At 57.1% G+C, this 11,484-nt stretch overlaps 1 protein-coding gene across 2 annotated transcripts; it reads right to left on the reverse strand.

Moving 5' to 3' along the window:
* ST6GALNAC4 (ST6 N-acetylgalactosaminide alpha-2,6-sialyltransferase 4) lies at positions 1-9,076 on the reverse strand. Of its 2 annotated transcripts, none has more exons than XM_077768281.1 (6): positions 8,987-9,076; positions 8,478-8,564; positions 6,936-7,121; positions 3,392-3,804; positions 1,598-1,705; positions 1-682 (listed from the first exon to the last, which is right to left on the reverse strand). In XM_077768281.1, the coding sequence occupies exons 2-6, from the start codon at positions 8,487-8,489 to the stop codon at positions 493-495; spliced, it is 909 nt and encodes a 302-aa protein (XP_077624407.1). In that variant the 5' UTR covers positions 8,490-8,564; positions 8,987-9,076; the 3' UTR covers positions 1-492. The 2 variants fall into 2 exon arrangements, with proteins under 2 accessions (XP_077624407.1, XP_077624408.1); XM_077768282.1 differs by lacking the exon at positions 8,987-9,076 and adding an exon at positions 8,883-8,966.
* Between the last annotated feature and the right edge of the window lie 2,408 nt (positions 9,077-11,484).

Raw genomic sequence — 11,484 nt, forward strand, 5'->3', positions numbered from 1 at the left:
TTCCAGAAAACACACGTTTACCCGTACACTCCAGAGGTGGCCCTGGCAATCACAGTTCAAAGGCCCCTTTGCCCGACGAACCCCAAGCTCCAGCCTGGGAAATGTGGCACCAAAGGCAGGTGGAGAGGGGACAGTGAAGAAGGACCAGGGCTGCTGAAAGATCGAAGATCACGATGCTGGTGAGTGGGGGGGCCATCAGCCCCCGGGGCAAAGGCCACTGGACAGACCCAGAGGGGGGGATGAACCCCAAAATGAAGATTTGGGTTACTCAGGGAGTGGGGTGCAGAGGAGGGCTGCAAAGGTCCCCACAGTCTTTCTCTCCCCCTCAAGTCTGGAGGCCTCAGATGGCTCCAAGTGTCCCCAAGGTAGGGCAAGAAGGGACCTCAGGTCCACTAGGCATGTGGCAAGAGACAGGATCCATAAATTAAATGTTTTCAGTGGAGTGTGGAGCAGAGGCCCGGTGAGGGCACTGCGGCTGGCTGCGCGATGGCACTACTGGGTCCTCCACGATGGGTGGGCGAACACAATGGGCCTCTTCTTGGCCCAGCGGGAGAACACGGCCTTCTCGGTGATGAAGCGGTGGGCGCTGCGGGGGGCCCGCTCGTGTGCCAGGTACATCTGACACTCGTCCAGCCGGCCCTTCTCAAAGTAGTGGTAAGGCACCGAGGGGTGGCTCTTCTCCCTGCGGGTGGGGAAGAGGCACAGGCGTGGGCCACCAAAGCTCGCCCGCCTCCCGCCACACCCTCCCACCTGCCACGACCACCCCCTCACCAGGGACTCCCCCGGAGCACCCCCACGCCTGGCCCCGGGGAAGGTCAGGACAGGCAGGGGAGGAGCAAGGCAGCCCAAAGGGCCAAGGTTCGACTCTGGTTCTGCCTCTTGTAAGCTGGCCGATTCTGGGCCAGAGACGGACTCTGTGAGCATAAATAACCCGTCTGTAAAACGCAGATGGTCACCCGAGACCACAGGTCAAAAAAGACGGAAGCCTGCAAAGTGCCTTGCGGGTCCTGGGCTTACGGTGAGGATCCCGTCAGTCCCCGTGGCTGCACACCCACGACACGCCCATCGGCACCGTGCACACTGGCGGGCTGGCCAGGCACCGTGGCAGAGGGCATGCGGGCTGTCATCTCGCCCACGTGCTCAGCAAGCAAGCTCCAAAAAATCAGGAGAAAAGACCCGGGGCCCATTCTGCCCCGTTCTGCACATGTTACTTACAATAACACCGGAATACTATAGCAACAAAAACAGCTTAGATGCAACATCACTGACACATGTCTCAGCTGGTGCCCTGATGATGCCGTTCTGAGCGCTTTGGTAGATTATTCTCTCTCTAAATGTTTCTACCACCTTCTGGGGAAGGTGTGATTATTCTCACTTTTACGCATGAGGAAATGGAGCCCCTGGGTGGGGGTGTGACCAATGAGGCTGGGCTCCTTCCCACCAGGCACCAGGCCCACCGGGTGTCTGAGCCGCAGCTGCCCACTGGGGCGCCCACGCATCCCACGCCCCACAGCTCCCCCAGCGGGAGGCCAGGCGGGGGGCCCAGAGTCCTCCCAGCCCCGGCCTTTCCTCCCGCCCGGGACCAGGCCGGCCTGACCTGCAGTAGCTGTCGCTGACCATCCCGTAGACCACGATCTCTTCGCACAGCTCGAGGGCGAGGATCATGGTGAACCAGCCGGTGCTGAGGAAGGAGCCTGACTGTCTCCTGGCAGGGAGGGGCACAGTCAGCTCGCCGCGTTCCCCCCCACCCCGCCCCCCAGTGCAAGTCAGAGCAAGGGGCTGTGCGGCAGGCCCAGGCTCGGCTCTCTCCGGACATGGAGTAGGTAACCCTTGCAGCCAAAGGCCCTCACCTTGACCCCTGGGGAGGGCACCGAGGCAGCCCGAGATCAGCAGTGGGAAACTGGGGGAGCCGGAAGCAAACCCAGGCTTGTTGAGCCCCTCACCACCCACACGGGGCTAGAGCAAACCCCCAGACGACCGACCGTGTGAGGCCACAGAGCACGGCTGTTGAAAGCCGGCAAGACCGCAGTCTGAATTCACATGGTCTTCGATTCAAGCCCTAAATCTGCTCTAGGGTATCAGGTTTGCTCACAAACCTCTCCGAGCCTCACGGACCCATCTGTAAAATGGGGAGAGTTATATAGATAGTTGTGGGGAGGGAACACCATCAGCTCAGCACCTCCCCCAGGCCCCCACACCCAACTGGGTGCAAGGGACTGGGTGGGGAGCCCAGGCCTCAACTCTCTCAGTGCACCAGCACTGGTTACCCTCCCAGACGTGGGCCACTCACCTCCACCTTGACAGAAGGGTTATGGGGTGGCTCACTTTCAAACTGGGTGGCCAGGAACCTGCTGCGGCCAGTGCTAACATTCTCAAGGGAGGGCCAGGACTGCTGAGGTATTGAGGAGGCAAAGGAAGGGGACAAAGAATGGCAGGCAGGGAGGTGCACCTTCAGATGGGGTGGTCATGGAGGGCTTCTCTGAGGAGGTGACATCCCATCTGGATGGGATGAAGGAGCAAGGAGTCATAGGGAGACGGGAGAGGACATTCTAGACAGAGGGAAAACATGCATAAGGCCTGCAGGTGAAAGCCAGTGTAGATGTCTGAGGAAGCCCAACGCCCGGGGCAGGTTGAGTGAAGGGACATGATGAGATCACGGAGGCAGCCCTCATGGGAGGCTAATAGGCCAGGGGAGGGGAGGGACAAGAGCCTGGACTTTATCCTCCACGTGAAGTGAAGCTGCTGTCAGGTTGGCGCTCAGACTGCAGCGGGCAAGAATGGCAGCAGCAAGGGGGCGCTGCAAGAGCAGCGACGGTGGCTTAGGTGGCACCTGCGGGCACAGGAGGGTCAAGAGCCCACCATACACCGCAGGGAATGAAACTGGAGGCTGGCTGTGGGGGTGGGGCCGGTGGGAGGAGCCGGTGGGAGGAGCCAGTGTGCGGAGGAGGCTGGGGGCGGAGTCTGAGCGTGAGATAAAATCCTCAATGCAGCACTTAGGGCAGTGCCTGTTGCTTGAAGAGGGCTGTTACCACCGTAACTGTTACTTCTGTCATCCGGTAGGGACTTGAGAGGTCAATTCAGATCCCAGGGAGCATCCCCTCCATTGGGAAGGGCCCCCGACACCGCTCCCCACGGCAGTGCTCCCCTATCCTGTGCTTATAAGGCGGAACACCCCTCACCTCCACTGGGGATTTCTGATCTATGTGCTAAGTCGATGAATGACAGTCAGTCCCTCTGATTCTGTGCCCCATCAGAGGCAGGACACATCTGCCTCCATCACTGCGGATCCCCAGCGCCTGAGGGAGCAGACCCGCGATGGACAAGAAGCGGCTTGAGAAGGCAGGTCCCCAGCCAGCGTGGAGACCCCCCGACAGGCAGGCCCGAGGCTCACCGGTTCTTGCCCGTCTCGTCCTGGAAGACCTGGTCGCAGTAGGCCATCATGCGCTCGGTGAAGGTGTAAATCTGCAGGCCTGGGTACATCTGGGTGAGCTGCAGCAGTGTGCGGTAGGTACGGCCCCCCAGCGCCCGGTCCATGTGCCTGCCCTGGCCCCACACCACGTAGAGCGTGTCACGAGCATGCTGGAAGTAGTGTGAGTAGTTGCGCAGCAGCAGGGGCACACTCGTGTGTGAGACGATGCGCAGGGTGCTGCGCCGGCCCACGTCCGCCTCAAAGCCCACGGTGGGCGCCTGGTTCATGCGCAGGACGCACTCGGCACTGTCGATCTCGGCGCCCAGGCCTGAGCCCAGCATCTGGCCGGAGCTGGACACCACCGCACAGCTGCGGCATGGCTCTCGGACAAGCGGCTGCAGGTACAGGCAGAGAGGAAGACGTGAGCACAGCACCCCCACCTCCCTGCCCCTCCACCCAGCAACAGCTACTGGCTTCACATGACTCCTGTATTAGCTGCAAGTACAGCATCAACCGATTTTGCAGATAAGGAAATTGAGGCTGGCCCAGTGGCGTGACTTTCCTCCAGTCACATGAAGAGCAAGTGGCAGGGCTGAGACTCTGTGTTCAGGGCCCCATCCTTCCTCATCAGCCCCATTTATGTCCCTTTTCGCTATTGCTGAGGCCCTAATACGCCCTCCATCGTGGGTTCTTTATTACATGAGCAAATATTTATAAAGCACTTAAAGCAGTGCCTAGCACAGCCTGGGACTGGGTGTCATATATGTGCTTGTTAAGTAAACATGAACCTCAGCTCTTCACAGTCACTCTTAGGCCACTCCCTCCTCCGCCTGAGCCCCACTCATGTTACGCCCGGTTTGTAAGTAACAGCAGGGTCTTTGGTGCCATGGCATTGAGAACCTCTGGCTCTGAGCCTGAATCCTGGTTCTACCACTTCCTCTGTCTCTCTGAGCCTCAATTTCCTCATCTGTCAAATGGTGGTGAAGACAGCATTTACTTGACCAGGTTGTGAGGACTCAAATAAAAATGCCTGGAGGGGCACCTGGGTGGCTCAGTCGGTTAAGCGTCCAACTTCAGCTCACGTCATTGTTTCATGGCTTGTGGGTTCGAACCCCGCATCAGGCTCTGTGCTGACAGCTCAGAACCTGGAGCCTGCTTCGGATTCTGTGTCTCCCCCTCTCTCTGCCCCTTCCCCTGATCACACTCTGTCTCTCTCTCTCCAAAATAAAGAAACATTAAAAATATTTTTTAAATGAAATAAAATAAAACTGCCTGGGGAGTGATTAGCCCAGACCCAGAGCACAGTGAGGGCCCAACCATCATCTCATTATTCCCTGGGAAGCAGAAGCCAAGCCAACATGTCTACAAATGTTCTCTGGTGGTCAGGGGTCAGGGCTCCCAGAAAAAGGACTTGCTCCCCACCCTATGTCTCCATGCTCTCCTGAGAGGACACAGGTTTACAGTGGTTTGTATTCCTCTCTGAGATATTTCATATCTAACCTAATGTTGATTTAGGGACTCATAGGCCCATTTTCCATGTCTCCAAAAGACAGCAAGTTTTCTTTATTCTGCCCACAGTTCGAGCCTGTCTTGGCAACTGCAGTCTATTCAGATCTGAGGTCACCACTAGCCTCAGGAGATATTCTGCTTGTCCCACGCAAGGGCTTTAAAATATTTAATCGCAATCGGGTTTTTTTCTGATATCCAAAACCTGGATTTCCGGCTTCTCTTAAGAAACCCAGAGGATCTGGCCACCTTGAGCCCACATCCGCATGAGCTCGAGTGTCAGAAATAAACACTGGCCACCACCACGGAAGGTGTGACAGCATCTGCCCAGCCCACCCCACCTCTTATCCCATGCGGCCCAACCCCCAATGGTTCTGCATCCTGATCAGACATTCACACAGCACCTGTTGCGAACTCTGTCCACGGATCGCCCAGTTAGATCTGCGCGGCCGCTCTACAGAGGTAGAAACTACAAGATTCATCTCTTCCCGATGAGGAGGCAACCGAGACTCAGAGAAATTAAGGCCCAAAATATGACTTCTCCGAGCCAGGGTCCCTGAACATGCCTCCCTCTGACCTTTGTGCTCAGAGAGCCATCAGACTCAGTACTGGGAGCTTTCTGTGCTGGGTGCCAGTGTGGATGCCTTTGAGAAAGCTACGATGGGGGGTGGGGCACTGAAATCAGGGTGAGGGGTATAAAGTACTCCAATCCGCACCTGCAGAGCAAGCATGGGGAGGGGGGCGTCATGGGGCAGGGGCCAGAGCTGCCTCATCAGCCCTGAGCCCCAGCGTCCCTGGAGCCCCAGGAGAGGGAAAGGTCTGGGGCTGACATGACTTTTCTCTATCATCTCCATCCCCAGCAGCCATCATGGCACAAGGCAGGGCACATCCAACGCACCAAATACACACCTGCCGAATGAATGGATTATGTGCAAACATAGTTATATCTAAAGATAGGAGCACCTGGGTGGCTCAGGTGGTTAAGCGTCCGACTTTGGCTCAGGTCATTATCTCATGGTTCATGGGTTCGAGCCCCATGTCACGGTCTGTGCTGACAGCTAAGAGCCTGGAGCCTGCTTCAGATTCTGTGTCTTCCTCTCTCTCTCTGCTCCTCCTCCACTGGCACTCTGTCTCTCTCTCTCTCTCGAAAATAAACATTAAAAAAATTTTATTTATTTTTTAATGTTTTATTTATTTCTGAGAGAGAGAGAGAGAGACAGCATGAGCAGGGGAGGGTCAGAGACAGAGGGAGATACAGAATCTGAAACAGGCTCCAGGCTCTGAGCTAGCTGTCAGCACAGAACCCGACGTGGGGCTCGAACCCACGAACTGTGAGATCATGACCCGAGCCAAAGTTGGACACTTAACTGACTGAGCCACCCAGGCGCCCCAAACATTAAAAATTTTTTTAAAAAAGATACACAAAATGACACACACATATCGCCCAACGGGATGGAGTCTGTCTCCCCCACCAGACTGGGAGCTCCCGGTGGCCAGCCACCCAGGCTGACTCATCGATTTTACCACCAGTACCCAGCTGAGAGCAGCCAGACAATATCTGTTGAGTTAAAAAAAACCCAAAAACCAAAAACAAAACAGCAAACATTTCTGGAGCACCTGGGTGGCTCAGTTGGTTGAGCGCCCGACTCTTGACTTCAGCTTAAGTCACGATCCTAGGGTGGTGTAACTGAGCCCCACGTCGGGCTCCACGCTGAGTGTGCAGCCTGCTTGAGATTCTTTCTCCCTCTCTCTCTGCCCTTCCCCCCTGCTCATGCTTACTCTTTCTCTCTTTCTAAAAAAGAAAAAACATTAAAAGATTAAAAAAAATAAACAAACCCACTTCCTCTTAGAACTTGGGGCTCACAGAGGTGAAGCACCTGCTCAGTGTCACACAGTTGGTGAGCAGAGGAGCCCAGCCTGGGGTCCAGGCAGGCCTGGCATGAGCCTGGCTCTCACTTGCGCCCAGAGAGTTGGGGGCACGCTGCCCAGCCTGTCTCGACATGTTGTTCGGGCAGCTCACCTTCCCATCTGGCACGCTGCTATATCCGCTGAAGTGCAGGGGTCCGGGCACGGTGGGCCTGGAGTTGGGGGGCAGGTGGGGGTCCAGGCAGGGGGCCAGGCAGAAGGACAGGCAGGCCCAGCAGCACAGCAGGATGTAGGCAGCAGAGAAGCCCAAGGAGCACAGGATGACAAGCAGGAGCCGACCCTGGGGGAGACAGCAGTCATGGGGTGTTGTGGAGGGGGTCCCTGGGGCCTCTTAAAAGCTCATGCCGGGATGCCGTGCTCCAGCCTCATGGGTCCAAACCCCAGCTCAGAAGCTTCTAGAACGTCAGCAGAGTCCACAGCTAACCAGGGCTTCCTCTGGGCTGCCCCAGCTCAGGCCCCGGAGACAAGCCCCATTACTCTCCCCGTGTTCTAGATAAGGGATCTGGGGTGAAAACTCAAGGCCACATGGCAAGGAAATAGCGGAATGGGACTTTCAATCCAGGCTGCAGAGCCCATGCTCTTACCCAGAAGCCTGGGTGCCCTCGCAGCCCTGGGTATGACTCTCTGCCCCTCTGGGCCTGCTTCCTCCTCTAGCACCTGTGAGCTTACTGTGCGCCCAGCAGACCGAGGCCGCCGGGGTGCCCATTCCCTGTCCCCTTCCCCCAACTGACTTGGAGACTGACCGTCCCTCTGACTGATGATCAGCAGCCCCGGTGAGTAAGGAGGATGGCAGAAAAGGAAGGGCTACTCAAGAAATGGTTTCAATAATTGAAAGCTGCTGTTCAGAGACTCCCACCTCCAGAAAACGTGTGCTGAAGGCCATTTGAACCGGGAAGCCCTCCGGAGGCGCCCTGGCCCTCTTGAGTGCCCCCACCAAGCCTTTCAAGGAGGAGAGGCCCCTGATGGGGGGCTGGACCTGGGGCTGCCGTCGTGTGCTGGGCCACCCTGGTCACCATCCGCGTCTCTTTGGGCTCTAATACTCTCTCTGCCCAAGGCAGAGATCCCTCAGCTGGTCCCCAGAAATCCCCTAACAGCTGGCTGATACTCTGAAAATCAGAGGTCGGAAAGCAATNCCACAAGCCACATCAGCTGCTAAAAATAAATCTCTCTGTGGCCAGCTGTGCGGGGGAGGGGGTTCAGCCCCTGAGGCCTCAGGCTCTGCCTGGCATCTGGTCCACTGCCCACAAGGGACCCAGAGACCGGGATTCAGGCAGTGGTGGTGGACTCCCCCCAGCATCCAGGGCCCTCTCCCCCAGCCGTTGGCTCCTAAATAGAGTTGAAAGCAGACAAATTGAACTTCCATACATCCCCCTCCCAGGTGGGTGCCTCACCTGGGTGACCTGGTGGATGCTCACAGGAGGTAGTACTATGATCTCCGCGAGGCGCTGAGACCAGAGAGGGAACACCACTTGCCTGAAGCCACACAGCCTGCCAGATCAGGCAGGGCTTTGAGGCCTGTCTGCCCTTCTCAGCTCAGGATCCAGTGGGTCAAAAGTGAGTCAGTGCCGGGGTGGGAGAGGCTATGAGGCTGCTGTGCCGGAAGTTCCCCAAGAGCCTTCCTCCTTCCACCACTTACCGGAGCCTTCATGTTGTTGCCGCTGCTCAGCAGCCTGGGGGCTGCTGTCTCCAGGGCTCAGGCTGGGAAGGGGTGGGCGCCAGGCACCTGCCAAGATCCGGAAACTTAGAGCTGGGTCCCAGGCCTCTGAGGAAACTGCCCAGGGAAACTGAGGCAGGGGAGGGTGTGGGCCACGGTCAAGGCATATGGCTTAAAGTCCCCAAACACCGGACAGCTCTGTCCGCATCCTAAAGGAGCTGGTATCATCAGGTGACCTTCGGGAAACCTCACACCAGCCCAATCCCCATTTTGCAGATGGGGAAGGAGAGGCAGGGAGGGGGAGCCCTCGGCTCAAGGTCACCCATCGAGTGTGGGTGAGTTAGCACCAGCAGCCCGGAGCCCCGACTGCCTCCCCATCCTTCCTACCTCACTACAGGCGGGAGAAAGCGAGAGGCCTGAGGCGGGATAGGGCGAGGGATTTCCACCCGTCTCCCAGATTCCACCGCCCCCTCCCCTGGCCGGGCGCTAACCAGACGGGTAGGCTGGGGCGCTCCGCCTGCTCTCGATCCACTGCTCGGAGCTCCATGGCCCGCAAACCGGGCGGGCCGGGCTGGAAGCCGGAGCCCCGGGGCGGAGGCGGCACCGCGGCCGCGGCTTCTGGAGACTGGAGACCGAACGTGAGCCTCCGGCAGCGGGGGCGGGGTCTGCGGGGACGGGGAGGAGACAGGGGCGCAGGGGGCGGAGCCCTGGCGGCGGGGGGCGGGACCTGCGCGGCTGGGGAGGGAAGTGCGTGGCTGGCGACGGGGCCTCCGGAATGGGGGTGGGGCCTGCAGGCCGTGGGCGGAGTCGGAGCTCCAGCATCTCCCCTTTTCTGCCCAACCGCGTTCCTCCCAAGCTCCAGCCGGGGATCGGAAAGAAAAGGCTTCGGGGGTGTGGGAACCAGGGCGCCGCGGCGGCTGCCTAGCCGTCTGGACTTGGGTTTCTCCATTTCTGAAATTGGGGCGTGAGTAGGAAAATTAAGCAGGGGCTTGGGGGTCAAGCAGCCCTGGGTTTCAAGCCGGTAGGGTTGCCAGATTTAGCAAGTAAAATACAGGACACTCGGTTATATTGGAATTTCAGATAAACAATAATTATATTTAAAAATCTGACATTCCAGTGTAACTGGGCGTCTTATATTTTCTCTGACGATACCCTAGCTGGACTGTCTCTGGTGGTGTGACCTCCACCTGAGCCTCAGTTTTTCTTCTCTATGAAGTGGGGATAATCGCAGCACCTACCTGCCAGTGATATAGTGCAAGGGGGATTTGAACCCTGGGCAGTCTCACTGCCACGTAGCGGCCACCTACTTTCACCTCCCAAACACCCCCTCCCAAAGTGTCCTCCAAACCCCAACCAACTCAGTCTTGCGCCCCTGTAGAGGCTACAATGTGTCCCATTTGAAGGCTCAAATGGGGTCCCTTGGGGATTTCAAACTCAGGTGTCTTTAGGGGCCACAAAGGTTGGAAAGAGCAGATATGGGGCAACAGGGAGGAGTGGGTCTGTGGTGAGGTAGCGAGCACATTTCCCATCTAGAGTGTTTTTTTAATAAAATGCTTTATGGGCCAGAAAGCTCATCTTACCACCTCCATCACACCCACCTCCCTCTATGGGGCCTTCCTGTGAGATCCAGAGGCTAGGTTGCTGCTCAGACCCCATTTCAAACTCCATTTGCCTTTTCCTCAAAGGCTCTGATGTGGGGACTATGCCATGGTATCCGTGTTCTGATATCTGCACCAGATCGGCAACTTCCCAAGTGCAAAGCCAAGTCTGCCATGCCTCTTCCCATCCTATGGGGGGAGGGCACGCTGAGGCAAGCCCTGTCCCTGGGGCTCCTCTGAGCATGGGCCTACTTTGTCCCTCCTCCCCAGCTGAGACATAGCCCAAGGGTAGTGGCCCAAGTTCAGTGTCTCTCCCATTCACACACGGGCAGGCACGTAGTGGGTCCCAAAGCCAGAGTCCTTCTGCCCCCGACCCCGAATCCTCATCCTTCAAGTTTCTCTCCTCATAGACTCAACCGTAAGGGGACAATTGTGAGAAACTCCTACAGCTTCATTCATTACCCACAATGGCTGGTGACCTGATGTGAGGACTCTTTCTCTAAAGAGGCAACTCTGTCCTTGCCATGTGGAGACAAGGATGTGCCCAAATGTCCTGGGCTCCCAGAGAAGATGAGGATCATAAATCCACAGTAGAACCGACACTGGGAAGTCATGCAGGCTCAGATAAAGCTCTTCAATTTGGTTTTTGCAAAAGTCCACTCTCTTTACCCTGACTCCTAGGCCCTATACGGTCTGGACTCCTGCCTTCTTTTTAATCACCATCTGCCCACCCTGGTGGCCCTTCGGATCCCCCAATCACACTGAACTCATTCCTACCTCAGGACCTTTACACTTGCTGTATCCTCTACCTGGACTGCTCTATTCACATAGCTAGCTCCTTCCTGTCATTCAGCTCAAATGTCACCTCTTCAGAAAGGCCCTGTCCTACCACTCTGTGTGACACTGCATGCCCATCCCTCTAAATCCCACCTTGACTGGTCTTTTCCATAGTAATCATCCAGCACCTGCACAAACGCCCAGCACACACTAGATGCTAGATCATGTCTGTTGAATGAGCCAGTTAGAAGAACCAGGCCTGGCGCCCCCCCCCCCCAGCCCCAGTGTGATCTCAGATAAGTCAGGTCCCTCCCCAGCCTCAGGCTCTGGCTCAGCTGGTAGTGAGAGACCCTAGGTACAGAGGGGCCAGTCGTGCTTATCTAGGAGTGCAGGACTCTCAGGCTCTGATTTAATCCTGTCAGATCCAGACCCTGGGGAAATGCAGGGCCCAACCCATTTCCTGCTCTGCTGCCCTACAGCTACTGAGTTTCCTCAACCCACCCACCTCCTAAGTGATGACCTTAAGCTCCATGTCTCAACTTCCTGCTGAGCCAGAACAAGAAATTCTCTGTGGCTTGTGCTAGTTCAGAGAGGTTGAGTATCACCCAAGATCA

The sequence above is a fragment of the Crocuta crocuta genome, unplaced genomic scaffold (assembly GCF_008692635.1).
Source record: "Crocuta crocuta isolate KB4526 unplaced genomic scaffold, BGI_CrCroc_1.0 scaffold35, whole genome shotgun sequence".
NCBI lineage: Eukaryota > Metazoa > Chordata > Mammalia > Carnivora > Hyaenidae > Crocuta > Crocuta crocuta.